Source organism: Gobio gobio, assembly GCF_949357685.1.
Source record: "Gobio gobio genome assembly, chromosome: 1".
Classification (NCBI taxonomy): Eukaryota; Metazoa; Chordata; class Actinopteri; order Cypriniformes; family Gobionidae; genus Gobio; species Gobio gobio.
This window is the reverse complement of record NC_137097.1, coordinates 64,031,479-64,050,100: the sequence shown is the minus strand read 5'-3', so window position 1 is coordinate 64,050,100 and position 18,622 is coordinate 64,031,479. Positions and strand designations below refer to the sequence as shown.

Sequence of the window (18,622 nt, the reverse complement as noted above, 5' to 3'; positions counted from 1 at the left end):
ATATTTTAGTTGAAAGCTGATGGCTCTGAAAGGCTTCAGATAGGCCTCCATTGGCATTCAGTACATTAATAGACCCATAAAAGGCACTTAAAACGTCGTTACAAAGTCCATCTCACCACAGTGGCTCTACAATAATTTTACGATGCGACGACAATAGTTTTTGTGCACAAAAAAAATTATCGCGCATGCGTCGTGGAGGCACACACGGAAGACAAGAACAAGTTGGATAAAGGTGTTATTTTTATTTTTTTTTGCGCACAAAAACTATTGTCGTCGCAAAATTATTGTAGAGTCACTGTGGTGAGATGGACTTTGTAACGACGTTTTAAGTGCCTTTTATGGGTCTTGGGAGTGTAAATATACTGAATGCCAATGGAGGCCTATCTGAAGCCTTTCTCAGCCATCAGCTTTCAACAAAAATATCTTCATTTGTGTCTGAAGATGAACGGAGGTCTTACGGGTGTCGAACGACATGAGGGTGAGTAATTAATGACATAATTTTCATTTTTGGGTGAACTAACCCTTTAATAATAATTTTATTGAATGCCGAATTCGAAAATTAGCACTTTAGTAAAGGCAGTAAAATAAAATAATATATATAGTGTTATTTACTTAGATATTTTTTAAGTAAAGCATACACTTTAAAAGTGTGGTTTAATTCAATGTTATTTATTTTTAGTCAAATGTATTGCAAAGGAAACTTCCACTTAGTAGAAATTTTTCAACCTTTTACTGGCCAAGTTAAAATTATTTTCTTTGTTAATTTTACTTAACTTAGTTAAGTAGTTTACTTAATTCCATATGTGAAACTTACTTTAAAAATAAGTGCGCAAAAACTTGCCATAGAAAAATTAAGTAAATCTTACTTATTGTTTTTTTTTCAGTGCACATTTAAAAAAGTTTTTGCAGTATTTACATGGGTTGTAACTTGTGGCAAGAGATTGCTCAAAACTGCGTCAAGGCTGTGTACTATGGAATTCCAAAGCTGCTAATATTATAAATAAATACATAAATAAATATACAAATAATTGTAAAAAAGCAAAAATAAATAAATATACATTTAAAAGCAAAAAATCCCAAAATTAAACAATTATTTATACATTTATTTCCTTATTTATGTATATATTTATTTTTTTCCATATTTATTTATTCTTTTATTTATTTCCACATTTATTCATTTCTACATTTATTTATTTTTACATTTATGTATTAATACATACGCAACAAAATGTTCTATTGTAACCGACACCTCGTTCTATTTTTGATCTTTGAAACGTGTTGTATTTTAAGCGTTTGTCACATGTTGTGCATGTACAAATAGGAAATATGAATGTGAAGTGAAATTGTGGTCTCGTTTCAAATTCATCACGTCCATTGTAGCCAAGGCGTGGCTTCTTTTCTGTGTTCTGACTGGTAATGGAAAATATCAAGTGCTTCCATTTCAGAGTCTCTGTCTGTCTTTCTGAAGATGTTGCTGTTCATGTTTGTTAGCCCAGGACATTTTACAAATCCAGACCAGACGATGTTCTATGGCCATGTCCGGAATAAATAGTAGCCTATCCAGGTCACACAGTAAGATTTAAGATTTTGGCCATGTACCTACCAATCCAAGTCACAGACAGTATAAACGTCAATAGGCTGTACTTATTGTATTTCGACCACAAGGTGAGTGAGGACTCAATTGCAGGGAAAACAGTATTTAATGAATAAAAATAGACACAAAACAAAACCCACGAGGGGGAAAATCAAACATAGCTAACAAGAAACATACCAGGATCGGGAACAGGACACGAGAAAACAGGAAAACAAACCAAACCACGAAAGACAACGATCAAGCACCGGACTGTAGACACGCAAGGAATATAAATGGTGACAAAATCAGGCAGGTAATGGAAAAGAAACAGGTGGGGCAAATTAACCAATAATCAGATAACAAAGAGGGGTGGGGTCAATACAGAAGACAGGAGCACACATGACACAAAATACCCAAAACACCACATGTGCTAAACAAGACAAGACAGACATGTGACAGTTAGCAAGGTAGCATTTATTGAAGTTAAAGCCAGTCAAGTTTCCACTACTAAAAATTTAGATTTTTAAGTAAAATGAATTGGCTCACTGAAATATTTCAAGTTCAGAGCATTTAAAATGTATGATTACAAAAAAAACTCCAATTTCTGCTTACTTACAACTGATTGCCTCAATTTTTTTTAGTTTGCAAACTTATTCGGGTTAACAGGAAATATATAATTCACATGTTCCCACCCTTGAGTACAGAAGAAAATTATAGGTCAACATGTGTGAAACTTTTGGGCGTTAGAAGTGTGAAACCGACTTGAAGGACTGTCTGCATGTGCTTTTAGTTTCTGTTAAGAGACTTAACAAATGGCACACCTTTTTAAACATTTTCAAAAGTTACAAAGCAGTGTTTGGCTAAAGGTACTTGCTTTAGAAATGAGTATCACCTCTCGGATAAAATCAAATGGAACACTTTGCAAAGTGCCATAGCTTTAAAACAATTTATATGCAAAAGAATATTCAGATTTAACAACATCATCTATGAGAGCATCTAAAGAAAAACATTCAGTTTTAGTAGACATAGGGCTACAAAGAAACAGGGTTACAAACATTATTATGAACTCAAACCCAGGAGGACTTTTTTGGCCTTTTAGCCATGAAAAGAGATGAGGTACTCAGAAAAGACAAAATGGTGAGAACTTACCAGCATGAGCAAGGATGATCAGCAAGAGACCTATCAACTGTTGAAGCTGAAGCATTGTCGGCACATACAAACGATAAGCAACAGTGAAGCGGTAAGGATGCTGGTGGATGATAGATGCAGAGTCACATTTACTGTTGAAAAGGATTTATTTTCTTCTAACTGTGAGGAGAGTGTGATGCGTCTTAAGAAGGTGAAAATTGAACAGGAAATCCTGCTCGAACTCAGTTTGAAAGAGGAAACCCACAAGTGTGAGGCAATATTTTCTAAAAATAATATGACACAAAAAAATATAAATTGATAACTTTTTTATAAATGAATACTGTAATATTGTTTTACTTTTATTTAAAGGAAAAAAGAACAAAAAAATAGAAGTTTGGCTGATACTCTGGTAGTGACTAAAAATATGTACATTTTATACACAATTATTAAAAAATAAGACGTTTATATTTTGACAGTTTAAACAATACAGTCTAATGCAAATAAACCAAAACTAAATCAGACATATTCAAATCATGTCTTTGTTCCATTGACATTAAGAAAACTTCAGCAATGAAATAACCTGAAGCTCCACAAGAACATTTAGAGCTCATTGTCCTATCTTTGTGAGTAGTAGTTTCGGTTCAGCTTAGGCAGGTTTAATCATCATGGCCACTTTCTTTAGGGAGTACGAGCCTCCGTGGAACTCCGCCCAGTAAACACCATCCTGATACCGACTTCTGTAATGGCCACCTCTGTACCACACACCATTAAGGTTAGAGTGGGCACACATGTGGTACCACCAACCGCCCTTCTGGTAATGAGCGCAGTTACCTATGGAGGACAGAGAATGTGGCTTTAAAATAGTTTTTAAGGACAGAAAAGAGGCGGTTGGGGGACGACGACTGTTCACCTGTGTAGCCATCCTTATCGCGGTCCAGAGTGGTGAATGCTTTATTGTTGTGCCATGAGAGGGAGTCTCCTGCACTGCCTTGGTAACTGCCTAATCGTAGACGATACCAGTCACTCTCCGCTTCTACCCGAAAGCTGTCGTACTCCGCATACACCTGCCGTCCTTGCCAGTCTTCCATAGCTACTCGCAGCTTATAGGTGGCCTGAGAGGTGAGCCAGTGCAGGTGCTCCAAACCCAGCCAATATTCTCCATCCAGATTCCCAAAGCCTTGCTGTGTATAGGAAATAGTTATGCATTTCATTTTGCGTTAAAAAGTACATTTTGTGCATTTAAAATACTAATTATTTTGCTCATGAGCGCCCCGTGGACCCTGTTTTTGCAGCTTATGTGGTATTATCTTAGCCTGGTCCTACCAGATTCTCGTACATTTCATTTGTACAGAGCGAGAGTCTGGCCGCTCTCCATTGACAAGCGCTTACTTCCTTGAAGGCGGGAGCTCTGTTGAAGTTTAAAACTATTGGATCTGCCCAGAGCCACTCTGGATCTGCCATAACCAATCGCTAACGTTTGGTCGTGACGTATGTCATGCGCCGTTCGCCTTTATTTCTCACATGGAAGTCCGTAAAAATAAATGTGCAGCCACCTCGGCGATAAAACCTTGTGCAATCGCATTGTGCTTTATTCACGTTGGAGGGGAGAGTTTTGTGATCGGGAACGCGCTGCTCACGTGGTCCGTAACATGAGTGTATGCTGTAAATAAAATATCATATGCTTGGTATGATAAGAATAAATGCTGCCGTAAATAACGGCCCAATTCAAATGTTTACGTGCTTTTCTTCCTTTTATTTTTTGAGCGGTGATGAAATATATTGCTCTTGAAAATACTTGCCAGCATTGAAAGAAATACAAGACTAGAAATGCATCCAAATTACAACCGCACGGTGCTCTGCAGGGGTCAAAAAGGATATAAACAGTAAATTTTGAAGTGATATATTCTTGAAAACTCAGAGATGTGGATTCGGACAGCAATTAAATGACCACATGACCTTGGCGTTTGTCTAAAACAGTAGGTAATTCGGCCTGGGATTTTTACGCGGGTGGTGGGAGACGGACGGCAATAAAATCACTGACTAGCCCCTGTAAATGATGACAATACATTCCGACCGCACGAGAAACAATTGCCGGGGCTTCAGCCAACTCCTTCACCACTAACGGAGCGAGCTGGAAAATCAAACTTTGACATCATGGCCACCAAAAAAACTCAACAAAGATTGTTCTTGCTCCGGTTTTAACTTCTGGATATTTGGCAGCGATGCCACAACGGAATGAAAGGCTTCGCTCGCATCTTTCTGCGCCGCCATTACTGAACTACAACTCAAACTAGCGCACAACATCAACGTCATCGTTCTCAGCCACTCCCTCTGTTCGCTGATTGGACCGGTAAAAATTTGTTTGGAGAAAACCTAAGACTATACAGCAGTCCCAGACGGAGTACTGAAGGAAAATGAAAATTGAGCGGAAGTACATAGGAGGGCGGAGCTAGGCTAGCATTATCTCACCAAAATTTGGAACGCAACAGTTGAGAGACCATCAGTTGCGAAAGGCCTTTGAACAATTCACCCTTCGCCGCTAGTTTGATTGACAGGCGATCTGACCATTCACATCGCCGAATCTGCCGTTTTGTCCGACAAAGCAGTCAGGAGCAATGTTCCCTCTAATCTGCGCACCTGCGCGGCCGCGCAGAAAGAATAAAATGCCGCGCAGGCGATACACACAGACGCGAAATGTGGAGAGAAAACCATTTGATTGTAGTTTAAATGAGAAATAATTGCAGTGCTCTGTTCTACCGCTAGAGTAAGTATCGCTATCGTGTTAGGACCGGTGAATGTGGTTTACAGGCTTCATAGAAAGACAATGATGTAGCGTGTGAGCACATAGCAGTGGGTTGTGTTCGCGGTCCAAATAGCTCAAAACGAGAGGCAACGAGAAACGCAAAGACGTGGAATAAAACCTCATCATGTTTTAAAGAAGAGTGGCTTGATTAAGTGCTGGAATAACAGATGATGGACACAGCACGGTAACAAAACAGACATTTACAGTTACACACCCACCACAAGTGTAGCGTGCAAACTCTAAACACCTAAGTAACACACATCAGTTTAAATAGATGTGTGTGTGGTTTGGGTTTCAGGGATGTTTAGAAAACTATAAAAGAGTTCACATGTTCCCATGAACATATTTAGCTATTAGATCTATTTCATTACTTCAATTGAAGCATTTATTTTAAACTGATATAATATACTATCAGTTGAAATACTTCCATTCATTTTTATATTATATTATAGGCTATTATAATTGTATTATAGTGTAAGCCTAATAAAGAATTGATCTCACAAGGGGATTGTTTAGGGATCCTTGCCATTAAAAAGTTTGACAACCCCTGATATAGAAAATCTTGGAAATTCATAAGCAATAAACAAACATTTAATATGGTTTAATGCTGCCTGTCACTAATAAATGACTGTACAAAAACACATTAAGAACCATCTCAGTGTAACCGCTTAATTTTTTTCATATTATATTATATAGAATTGAACTGTCCTGGGAGAGATTTTAATATTATTTCTTGGTAAAGAAGACTTTTTTTTTAAATTTAATATATCAATAAGTTACATCAATGGTTAAGATTATCGGTTCACAAGCAGCTTTAACTGAGGCTCTACAGCGATCACGACACATAAAAGAGCCACAAAACGGTATTTATCGTTTAAATTTCTTTACAAAAGGACAATTTCAAAGTTGAGACTTTGTTTCATATCAAAAGTAACTTGCTCTGTCCTGTCTGTCGGCATGTTGTCAGTGCTCTCTTTGCTCCGCGACGTATTTTCTCTACGTGAGAACGTGTGTGGTGTGAGAGCGCCATGGCTTGTCGGACATAGCAACAGTAACTAAAGGGGGCGGGTCTTTGCGAACGGTCAATAAAGGTCTTAAAGGTCCCATGGCATGGCATTTTTCTATTATTTTATAATGTTTCCTGAGGTGTACTTATATTGTTAGTATGATTTTTACGTCATAAAATGTCATAATTTATAAATAAAAAGCATTTTTTTCAATACTGATGTTTGCCCTGTGGCTGAATGCCCTGCTTCAAGAGGCGTGTCTGCTGTGAGACTTCAGTAAAAACGCCCATTGTTGTGATTGGCTAACATCTTTGCATTTGAAATGAGCGGAGGGGGCGTGGTTTAACGAGGTCTACGAGGCACGAGCTGCTGCCAGAGAGACGGATGGACCGGAGTTCACTTCACATCGGTTCTGTCAGTCTCAGTTCAGTGAACGGTTGTAGTTACTAGAATATACTTCAGGTTATTAGTCTATTTCTAGTCGGAGGGACTGTCACTCATGTCAGAAAGTTAGTAACTTTAGTAAATTATGGATCAGCGCTGACTGGAGACGCGAACCATTTAGAACGATTCAGTCCGATTTGGTGAACTGATTCGGTTCACTAAAAAGAACCGGTTTAAAAGAAAGATCGTTCGCGAACCGGACATCACTAACGTACCAGAGACGGAGCTCAGCGATTGCTAACAAAGTTATTTATAGTAACTACTGAGTTATGAGAGCGCTGTCAGTCAGCGCGAGTTTATTGTGTTTGTATCTGAGAGTTCTGAATAAACACGAGTCCCAGTCACAGCGAGTCCTTCTTCATCATTACCAACTTTGTAACACATGCAAAGTACCATTACAGCTGTCGAGATGAACGAGTTACGAGTAAGTGTTGATAATAGCATTATTTTTAGATATGTTCCTATCATATGAAAACCGTCAGTGTTGAGTACACAGCGCAAACAAAGACACAACAGCAGTAATCGAATGTAATCCAGTTTATTGTGGGGCTAGGCTGGCTAGCCCGGATATGCTCACGCTTACCCCCCGTCTGCTTAATCTCACCCGCGTTTGGTGCCTCCGCTGTGGGCCAGATGCAGTACTGGGGGGTCGGGGATGTTGAAGGCCGACCGGCCAGTGCAGCCCGAGCTTCGGCGTGTGTGAGGTTTATCTCTAAAGATGTTACTCTGCTAATGTTGAGCAGAAACGACTGTATGCACATTTTAGAACAGATAGACGCGACGAGGACGTACAAAAACACTGACTCACAAGATAGAAAACACGAAAACACAGTTCTGTCGGGAGAGAGAGAAGCTGCAGTGTGTGCACGAATAATAAATAATTAGCTACACATAAGAAATCACTGATCACAGACCAGAAGGAACTGAAAAAAGACTTCTGTTTTCATTTGTACATCCAAACACTGAGAAACTGCCAGCATTCACTCGTTCACAACCCATGATCTCTCGAGCGTTTGCATGGGCGTGCCAGATTCTCTGGGCGGAGGAAATGGAGGTAACCGTTCCTGCTTGGACGTCAAACCAGGAGACTTCAGGATTGGCTAGTCTGGCCTGTCATTTTCTCAAAGGCAGAGAGAGACAGCCAGAACTCGGTTTTACACCGATCAACATTTCTATCCACTTGGGGACAATATTCAGGCTAGGGGAACTCATATTAATGTTGAAAAACCTCATAAAATGAAAATTTCATGCCATGGGACCTTTAATGAGTGAGTCATTGTATTTATTCAAGCAAACGATTTGTTCAAACAAACTGATTCATTCAGAAACACAACACTGCTACTGTGGTTGCATCTGAATATGCATACTTTCCAACTAAATATTAGACAAAAACAGTAGGCAGAAAGTACCCAGATGACCTACTAGATTCTGAAGTGCGCATCTGATGTACGCTTTAATAACCCATGAAGAAACAAGAGAGGATTTGTGAATGGCAGTGAAGCAAGACAACTTCTATAATATCAAGTTTACCAAGTGTTTTGTTTCATGTACCTTGTACTGATCCCAGGCCCTGAAGAAGTTGACCGAGCCGTCCTGTCTCCTCTGGATGACTGTCCAGCCACCTTGATCTCCGCTCTGGTCGCACCAGGCCTGCAGCAGACGGTTAGTGTTGCGTGGTCGCAGTAGGTAGATGCCGCTGGTCTTCTCTCCTGACTCCAGCACATGATGACAGTCATGCCACGGCCCTTTAAAAGAGACACTGTGCTGGTCATTCCTATTTAGCACATTTTCACATCCCCATCTTGTATACTACTGGTCAAAATGTTGGAATTTTTTGGAGAAAAAAAATCTCTTATGTTCACCAAGACTGCATTTATTTGATCAAAAATACAGTAAAAATGTTGTGAAATAATATTACAATAATATTACATTCAGCATCATTACTCCACTCTTCAGCATCACATGATCCTTCAGAAATCATTCTAATATGCTAATTTGCTGCTGGGTTATTATTGGTAATCAGTTATTAATAATAGTTATTGGATGATTCATTCAATCCTTGCTGAATAAATCAATTAATTTTAATGAATTACTTACCCCAAACTTTTATATATATGGTATATATAATTTTCATGGTTTCCACAAAAATATGAAGCAGCACAACTGTTTTCAACATTTGGTGCGTTTACATCATGGAGCACTGTAATCGGTTTAAAAGTCCAATCCGAATGAAAAGGCTCCATATAAACACCTCAATCGGAATAAAAATGGCCAAACTGAATGTAATTGTATTACAAAGATCGGTTTGAGAGGGGTGGGATAAACCTTTTTATGAACCGATCAAACGAAAAATTCCACCATGTAAACGACCTGATCCGATTACTTTGAGTGCACGTCTTTCTGTGACGTGATATACAGCACGCGCGCGCGCCTCCACAACTGAAGAGCGCGCGCCGCGCTCACACCAGGCTAGTGTTGACAAGAGAGGAAAATTAATTTTCTGAGGTATTAAACTTTTTATTTCGTAACATGTTATGAACATGATGTTGGAATAATGACACATACATAGCCTGGCTACACCATCTCATCTTGACAGAGTTTGTCCTAGGCTTCAACTGCGCCTGACAGAAGAATTAATTTTTCTGAGGTGATTCTTACACTTTACAACAAATAATGAATAGCTTTATAAAACTGTATAAGCCCCGGTGGCCGTTGTGGGTTGCCATTGCAACGGGGAACATTCAAGCTGCTGGAGAGGACGTGTTTCTTGAGCAGCAAATCATCATATTTGAATGATTTATGAAGGATCATGTTAATTTGCTGTCCATTTCTAAGAAATATTCCTGGTGTTTCTTCCTTGATTTTATTTGTGAATCAAAAGATTTCCATCCCTTACATTTCCATCCCTAACCTTGTGATCCTGCTCTTTTTGGTTTAACAAAATCAGCAGATTTGGAACTTTTAGAGAAGTTATGGGTGGTTTCTATGTTTGTGATATTAGATTCAGCATTTGTGTGAGTACATGAGACGTGTGGCAGTGCTCTATAATGAACAGACAGTGTGGAGGAGTTGGACAGACGGTAAGGAAGGGCTGCTGCTCTGTTGGTTCAGAAAGCAGCAAGGTCATGATCTGTATTCTGTTTACAGGCGGCTCTCAGCCTTCATTTATCAGCTCACCATAGAGGAATTCCCGCTCCCACAAGCCAAAGAATTTCACCTATACAGCACATCACTGCCTTCTTCTAGATACAGACCAAAACATAAAATCAATCGTTTGCTTTGTTATATTTTTAGAACTTTATTTAAAAATGTTTTATTGTCTTCACATGTTATTTGTAAGCAATTAAAACTATTCAGGTTTTTTAAAATAACGAGATAAAATTATTTTACAATGTTTTAAATTAATTTGGCCTTGCATTTCACAGTCTTCAAGTCTTCTCACATGTCTACATGTGCTTTATTTCTGTTCAGAGACTAACTCCTACCACAACCAACTCTGTAGCGTTTGGCTAATAAAAAAAGTTACTTGTATTTGGCTTTAAAAAATGAATAGCACCTCTCAAATAAAACCAGATAGAATGCTTTCGCAAAGTGTCATAGCTTTAAAAAGAACCTATTATATTTATATATATATATATATGTTTTTTTTTTTTTTTTCAACTTTCTTTAGTGTGTAGTGTTGCTGTTTGAGCATGAAAAAGGTATTCAAAGTTACAAAGTCACTCTAAAGGTGTTGAGTAGTATTGAGTTGAGTTTTCTTCCGGGAACGGACACGTCACAATATTATCCATGTAAATAATTCCTGTACATACGAAAAAAGAAAAAAGAAAAGTGGCGAGGCCTGGTTAAGTTAGTAGTGTCAGGAGCTCCTAAAGGGACAGGGTGATTTAAAAAAATATGAGATAGGAGGGGAAAAAATATTTCAATGCTTTTGTGTTCTCTCGCAAAAGTTTTGCGCTCAACCCAAGATACTTCACGTTCGCAAAATCGTTGTGTTCTTTTGCAAAAACGTACGCTTCCCAGAGAAACTTTGCCTTCGCCCGCCAAAGAACTTCGCAATCGAACGCAAAGTTTCTCGGGGGAAGAACGCAAACATTTTGCGAGCAAAGTTTCTCCGGGGACGCAAAAGCATTGACATTTAACCATGTCCCTTTTAGGGGCTTTGAAGTAGTGTGTTAAACCTTGCGGTTACGATAAGGGACGTGACATTTGCAAAACACGCTCAAAGCTGTTGACCAATCACAACACACTGGTCCATCTAACCAATCAGAGCACGTTGCGCTTTTCGGAAGGAGGGGCTTCATAGAGACTGGAACTAAACAGAGCGTTACTGACAGACTGGGAAGAGAGATGCTGCAACAATGTCAAATATGTGCACATTTTGAAAAACGTTTTAAACATTCAAGCAAGAAAACCTATTCTAGTAGGCAGGGGCGCCTACTAAGGGCCAACGCACTTTTGGGGCCCCCAGAGATTGGTTTTATTAGTAGTAACAGTACTAGTAGTAATGTAATACAAATTATAAGTGTATAATCTACCAAAGAGTTACAAATATAACAAAATTATGGCTTATTTCTGCATTTCCGGCAAAATACAGCAAAAAGCTCCAATCATGAACCGCTCACGGTTAAAACGACTTGCTCAAATCCCACTCTGACATGAAATTTCTCTGTATTGTAGGCTACTATAATTGTTGTAGCCATAAAGAAAAGGTAGTTAGTTTTATATTTATGTTTAAATATTATAATGTTATTTTAATGTCTATATGTATAATAATGTCTATTTATGTTGTCAATATGAATAGTGAACAGCATGAGAGAGAAAAGACACATCATAAGATGGGTCAGACATGATTGTGACCACTTCATTAAGTTTTATTTTGTATAAATTGTATCTTAATTTTAATCGATGTTTCATCAGCCAATTGGGGAATTCTGGTTTGAGCGAGCAGAGCTTAATTGGTCAGTATTATTAAATAGCAGACAAAGATTTTGGATAGCTAGGTTGGTGTGGTAAGGTGCCCAACATCATATTCTTTCATAGGGCCCAAAATTGCTAGCGGCGCCCCTGCTAGTAGGCCCCAAAAACAAAAGTCAAGACTAAGATTTTTTTATATGTAAATAAACATGCATGTCTAAAGACATTACCTATGAAACCATCTAAAGAAAAACAGATTTCCCTTTAGTAGAAATGGGGCTACAAAGACACAAGAAAGAAACGGGAACATAAAAATATGCTGAATTCCTTCCCAGGAGGCCCTTTAGCTATCAAATTGCTTAAAGAGATGACCGAAACCACTGTACAGCTCTTTTCTATACAATTATCTACCTCGAAATCCTTCTTCAATTGTAAATGTCAGCGTGAGTGTTCTTTAAAACAGTTTCGTGGCAGCCATAACACCGGGTGTAAGTGGGGTCTGTTAAATGGAGACGACATGCGTCCTGTAATCTCACACTCGGGTTGGTGGAGGCAAAAGCATTGCATTGTAATTCAAGGGTTGTGTCACAAAGCTTTTATAAAGGTGGTGATTAACTTGCCTGTGTGCTAATAAACAGCTTTCAGCCGGAGCACAGCTCTCACAGTCTGTACGTCGGGTGAAGACTAATGAGGGTCACCACCTCTGATAAGACACTGTTTGGAATGCTCCGAGATAAAGCTTCCTGACTACAGGTCACTGACACTCAGGGCTATTGAACTCCTACAAGGGAAACACGGATAGTTTCATATGGCTTGTATATCTGGGATTCTCAGTCTTTTGCTAAGGCAATGGTCACTAATTGCTCATACTTTATGTTATAATTTTAAACAGACACCTAACCCTAAACTGTTTGTGCTGCAGACATGAATGATATCTCATGTGGTGGCTTGTTGAGGTAAGGTGTGCTGTTACTTTTCTAAGCATTTCCTAAGATTTTCACTTGGTGGATGATAAAACGGGCATACAATTAATCGAAGGAGGACCACATTGGGTGAGCTCTTTCAACTTAAGCAACACCCTATAAACCGCATAGCAACTGACTAAAAACATGCCAACCTACACTCTTTAACCCTCTGGGGTTCTTTGGGTCAAAAATGAAGCGTTTTATAAAATTATTTTAAAAATCGTAGCTTCATCAGAATGGACCGAAACTTGGTGACTTTATTGGTACTTGGTATATGAACACCCCAAAAAACAGGGGACAGGATTTGAAAAGTCTAAGTGGTCGTAAAAAAAGATAGTCACACTCAGGACCTTCGGGTCAAAAATGACCCCCATAGGAAATGAATGGGAAATTGGCAAAAATACAGAGTTTTTTTGTGCATACAATCTACAAATCAGCCAGGATGCAGAAATAAAAAGGACTCAACAGTGAAGGGGTGAAAACATCAAGAGTGCAAAACAGACAAAAAAACTCTTAGACACACAAAAACACAATTAGCTTTTGGAATGGCACGTGTTAATTTGTGTGTGCGTGTGTTTTTGTGTGTGTGTGTGTGTGAGTTTTTTTGTCTGTTTTGCATTCTTGATGTTTTAGAGATTCACCCCTTCACTGTCGAGTCCTTTTTTCTGCATCCTGGCTGATTTGTAGATTGTATGCACAAAAAAACTCTGTATTTTCATATTTTTGCCAATTTCCCATTCATTTCCTATGGGGGTCATTTTTGACCTGAAGGTCCTCAGTGTGACTATTTTTTTTACAGTCACTTAGACTTTTCAAATCATGTCCCCAATTTTTTGGGGTGTTCATATACAAGTACCAATAAAGTCACCAAGTTTCGGACCATTCGGACGATTTTTTTTTTTTTCAAAATTATAAAACGCTTCGGGTCATTTTTGACCCAAAGAACCCGAGAGGGTTAAAATAAAGGTTCTTGATTGAAATTGATGGTTCTATGAAGAAATTTGAACATCTATGGAATCTTTCAATCGCACAAAAGGTTCCTTATACTGGAAAAAAGTTTTTTTAGACTATTAAAATGTTCTTCACACTAAGAAAAAAGGCTCTTTTAAACCGGTTTACTGAAAGGTGAACAGGTCATTCTATAAATTGTCTGTCTGTCTAATTTATTTTAAAAAAAGAAAAGAAAATTCTGTTCTGTGCTAGAATAACTGAGACTTGTTACAGCACTTGCATATTGTTGCCCTTGACTGCTCTAGTTGCTTCTATTGCCCTCATTTTTAAGTCGCTTTGGATAAAAGCGTCTGCTAAATGACTAAATGTAAATGATGTAAATGAAAGGTTCCTTGGGGAACCAAAAATGTTTCTTTTGTGGTTGGTATTGCTGTAAAAAAAAATACTTTTGGAACCTTTATTTTTAAGAGCGAATTCATTAGGTATTTTTATGCTACCTGGAGATTTAGTCACGGGGAAACTGATGAAAGGTGTGTCTGTTGGCGGACTGGGAGAGTCCTCAAACGTCTCCAACAGTTCTTGACGACTCTGTTCCTGGTGCAAAGGGACACTTTGGTCTCTTTGGACATTGCTGGCAACTTCTTTAGTCTCTGTGTTGGCATTCACAAAACCACTTGTCTGTTGAACCGGAAGTGATGTGGCTTCCTGTAAAGAAATTCATCAGAAATTTCGCTTTTCAGTTTTTTTCACCTGCGAGTATGTGGGATATTGCTGAAGAGAAACATGAAAGCTCAGATGGCTCTTACCTGCAATGTTTTGGCGGGATTCTTGAGCTGGCACTGTTTCTCCAGATGTGTGATTAGCTGGCTCTGGTTGCTCACTAGAGAAGTGAGTGTGTCATACTTCTTTTCCAGGTCTCTGTAACTGCTGGATACTTGAAGCACCTGTAGGGATTTGCCATCGCAGGGTTGCAAAAAGTCATCCGAATTTTAGTATAAAACTTCATGAGTGGTCCAAAGGAGACTTAAAGGGATAGTTCACCCAAAAATGAAAATTAGCCCATCATTTACTCACCCTCAAGTCATCCTAGGTATATATGACAGTCTTCTTTCAGACGAATAAAATCTGAGTTATATTAAAAAAGTCCAGGCTAATCCAAGCATTAGAATTTGTTTAATAGTTGCTCTGTTTTTGAAGTCCATAAAAAGTGCATCTGCCCATCAAATAACGTGCTCCACGCGGCTCTGGGGTGTTAATAAAGGCCTTCTGAAGCGAATCGATGCGTTTGTGTAAGAAAAATATCCATATTTAAAACTTTATCAAGTAAAACTCCAGCCGACCGCCTTCTGTGGAAAAGTGTTGAATGTTGAAAGTGAAACTCAAGATGCGAACCTGGTCGCGTTAGTCTTTCGATCGACAGGGGAACTTTCAACAATTTTTCCATAAATTGAACAGGGAAGGCAGTCGGCCGAAAGTTTACTTGATAAAGTTTTAAATATGGATATTTTTTCTTACACAAACGCATCGATTCGCTTCAGAAGGCCTTTATTAACACCCCAGAGCCGCGTGGAGCACGTTATTTGATGGGCAGATGCACTTTTTATGGACTTCAAAAACAGAGCAACTATGAATCCAATTCTAATGCTTGGATTAGCCTGGACTTTTGTAATATAACTCTTTATTCGTTTGAAAGAAGACTGTCATATACACCTGACTTGAGGGTGAGTAAATTATGGGTTAATTTTCATTCTTGGGTGAACTATCCCTTTAAGGAAAAGTCTCTGCTTGCTCTCCATTTAATCTCACTACTGTCTGGAGAAGCAACTGAGACAATAATGCTGTTTCTTTACAGTAGGAAAAGCTACCTGGGATGTTGCGTTAAACACCAAACTCTCGAGCCGCCGTTGCTCCAAAGCCTGATCCTTCTTCTGGAGGATCTCGCTCAGCAGTTGGGCGTAGAGCTGGGTGATGCGGGCGTTCATGCTGACGCTCTCCTGGCGCAGAACGCTCATCTCATTGGTCAGTGCGCCTTCCTTCTCCAGCTGCCCACGCATTGTATCCAGCTGTTCCTGCTGCTGGTCCAGCAGCGTGCGCATGGACGCCATCTCAGAGCGGTTGACACGGGCCGTGTTGGTGCTCACGCAAAGTGCCCCTGTTAACTTCTGCTGGGGTACGATGAAGGTGTAGGAACAGCGGCTCGGCTTATTCTCTGATGCTCGAGATGGCCTTTTGTGACTGTCATCACCCTGGGAGGTGTCTGCATTAGAGTCTTCCTTGCGGCCCTCTACAAAGCACGCCCCACCAAAAAACAGCAGGAGAACCAAGGCACGAGTCACTGGAATCTCCATGAGTGTGCTTTACTGTTCCAATAAACTGTCCAGCAAAATCCTAACAAACAAATAATACAAAGTCTGAGCAAGTTACACAAGCATAAATCTCAAATGAACTCTGCTAATACAGTTTAACTTCATTTTAAATGCATTGTATTGTAGCTATTTCGCATGTTTTCTTTAGTAACTCAATGATTAGACCGAATCTGACATGCAAAAATGTCTTGTCACCTTTATTCCTATAGCCCTTTTCACAACACGTTGCTTCATATCAGCTTTACAGTGATGATAGGAAATTAATTTTGTTTTAGATGAAAAGGTAAAGTAAGTTTTACAGTAAACTGATTTCAAAATGTAAAAAAAATATATTGCACAATATGAAAACAATAATGTACATATTATTATTATAAGTGTGAATCAAAAATTAAAAGCGTATTTTAAAAAAAAAACAATAACAAGCATTATTTCATCTCTTAAATGTCTTTCATCTAATTTCAGCCTTTTATCTCATAATTAGGATTTTTAAGTCATAATTTTGACTTTAAATCCAACATTTTGATTTTTATCTTAGAATTTTTAAATCATAATTTCAATGGTTCATCTCACAATGACTTCGCATTTCATATTTTTGACTTTTTATCTAATAAGGACTTTTAAAATCATATTTTCAACATTTTATCTCACTATTATGACTTTTAAAATCATATTTTCAACATTTTATCTCACTATTATGACTTTTAAAATCATATTTTCAACATTTTATCTTATAATTTTGACTATCATGTCGTATTTTCAACTTTTTATCTCACAATTATGACTTTTAAAATCATATTTTTGACTTTTTATATAACAATGAGGACATTTAAAATCATATTTCAACATGCTATCTCTTAATTATGACTTTTAGATAATTGAAATGAGCTGATCAGTAATTTAGTTGAATATTTGGTGTCCCCAACTGAGCAAGCCAAAAGCCAAAAATGTATTATGCATTAATTTTCCAGTGAGCTTAAACCAGATAGACACTGTAGCTTTTTTGAACATTGTAACCATCCAGTCAGTCATGAACGGAACTGGAGAGGCCTGCAGTTTTTGATGCATGCCAGATGTTTCTGTTTAACGATGGGGGGTAAAACACAGTTTTGCCATTTCTTGGGTTAATTAGCATGTCAACAGAAACGGAGCCTGAGTCAACCCATCGTTTCATCTGATCGTCAAAATCAATTGCTAAAGTCAATAGTGATGAAAATGACAGCTTTGGCACACATCATAAATGCATAAAAGCAAGCGTCTAAGCATTGAATGGGACGACAACTTAAAAACAACTCAACTAAAAAAACCATTGATGTCTATGGAATTATAAATCTCATTTAAAAAATTACCAAAACTAATAGCAAAAGTATGTTGAAATGTTAAGCAAAGGTATAAATTATCATAATAACATATACAACACACATGTATTTTAAAAAAGTTTGACTTATTAAAAAACTGCATTATACAAATATCAAAGTAATACTACTAAGGAGGTTTCCAACAGAAGGACACATCATTTATTTCACTAAAATAAAAACAAACATAGAAAAATGAATCATGATTATGAGAAAATAAAACACACTATGAACAAATATTTATCTTACCTTCTCAGTTATATCACCAGATGATCTTCTCTTTTGTTTTTGGTTTTGTTTAACTCATTACGTTGTCCTCCAACTGATGCAAACAAGATCTTCTGATCTTATATAACTAAAAGATTATAATATAAATGAAAAATCACTATCATATTGCCAAACACAACTTAAACATGGCCTGTGCTGTTAATAATTGAACATGATGACTGAAGCGGTGGATGTCTGGTCTGTGCTCCAGGCTGGTCTTCAGAGGAGATCTTCAAAGGCAGTGGGCAGAGGGAGACACCCTAACGGACAGTAAACTTTTAAAGCAGGAAAATCAGCTCCTGTCAGAGGATCTCTAAACAAAGAAGAGTATAATTACAAACCATCCTAATGAGACAAGCCCTCCCCTCCTATCTGGTCATACGCTGCCTGTCCCACACACACCACCCTCTCCTTTACTCCTGTGTTCATCACTCAGACTGACCATGACTGGACAATGTGTTGAAATACAGTTTAAAGTTTCTTTTTAAATGTTTTTTTCCCCCCATAACAAGGCAGCATTATTACAGAATGTGCTGGAAAGTGATCAAATTCATATATGGTTATTTACATGATTATATTCTTTTCTTTGAAATTAAGATAGTTGTAATACTATAATTATCTCATAGTGGGGAGTTTATTAACTTCTGTGGTTTTAACACTGAGCTAACAATATTATCTATTCTCTAAACACCCTTCTAAACCTTAAACTAATATATTTTACAAGGAAAAAGTGTGAGGTGTGAACGATTAGGAATAAAAAGAAACACTAACAAAAAAAAAGAGATGACAACACATTTTTATTTTAAAACCATATGGGACATTCAAAACCTAACGCAGCAAATAAGCCTT

At 38.1% G+C, this 18,622-nt stretch overlaps 2 protein-coding genes across 3 annotated transcripts in view; both read right to left on the bottom strand.

Moving 5' to 3' along the window:
- LOC307137294 (vascular cell adhesion protein 1) overlaps positions 1-2,935 on the bottom strand; it is a 76,044-nt gene extending 73,109 nt beyond the window's left edge. Inside the window, exon 1 of one of the 2 annotated variants that reach the window (XM_079834873.1) lies at positions 2,723-2,935. In XM_079834873.1, coding sequence (XP_079690999.1) covers positions 2,723-2,777 — 55 coding nt within the window. In that variant the 5' untranslated portion in view covers positions 2,778-2,935. The remainder of the gene's footprint in view (positions 1-2,722) is intronic. The other variant, XM_079834874.1, reaches the window with a different exon arrangement.
- angptl6 (angiopoietin-like 6) lies at positions 1,684-18,147 on the bottom strand. The gene is made up of 7 exons (XM_079834898.1): positions 17,756-18,147; positions 15,654-16,176; positions 14,595-14,732; positions 14,286-14,493; positions 8,507-8,700; positions 3,612-3,882; positions 1,684-3,532 (listed from the first exon to the last, which is right to left on the bottom strand). Exons 2-7 carry the CDS (start codon positions 16,134-16,136, stop codon positions 3,348-3,350), a joined length of 1,479 nt encoding a protein of 492 aa, XP_079691024.1. The 5' UTR covers positions 16,137-16,176; positions 17,756-18,147; the 3' UTR covers positions 1,684-3,347.
- Positions 18,148-18,622: the final 475 nt, after the last annotated feature.

Excerpts from the sequence above, each read along its gene's own strand:
- angptl6 (XM_079834898.1), bottom strand. The coding sequence starts at position 16,136 with ATGGAGATTCCAGTGACTCGTGCCTTGGTTCTCCTGCTGTTTTTTGGT. Across the intron at positions 14,494-14,594 it reads ATCCCGCCAAAACATTGCAG|GAAGCCACATCACTTCCGGT; the intron begins GTAAGAGCCATC and ends ATTTCTTTACAG. Across the intron at positions 3,533-3,611 it reads CGATAAGGATGGCTACACAG|GTAACTGCGCTCATTACCAG; the intron begins GTGAACAGTCGT and ends TGTCCTCCATAG.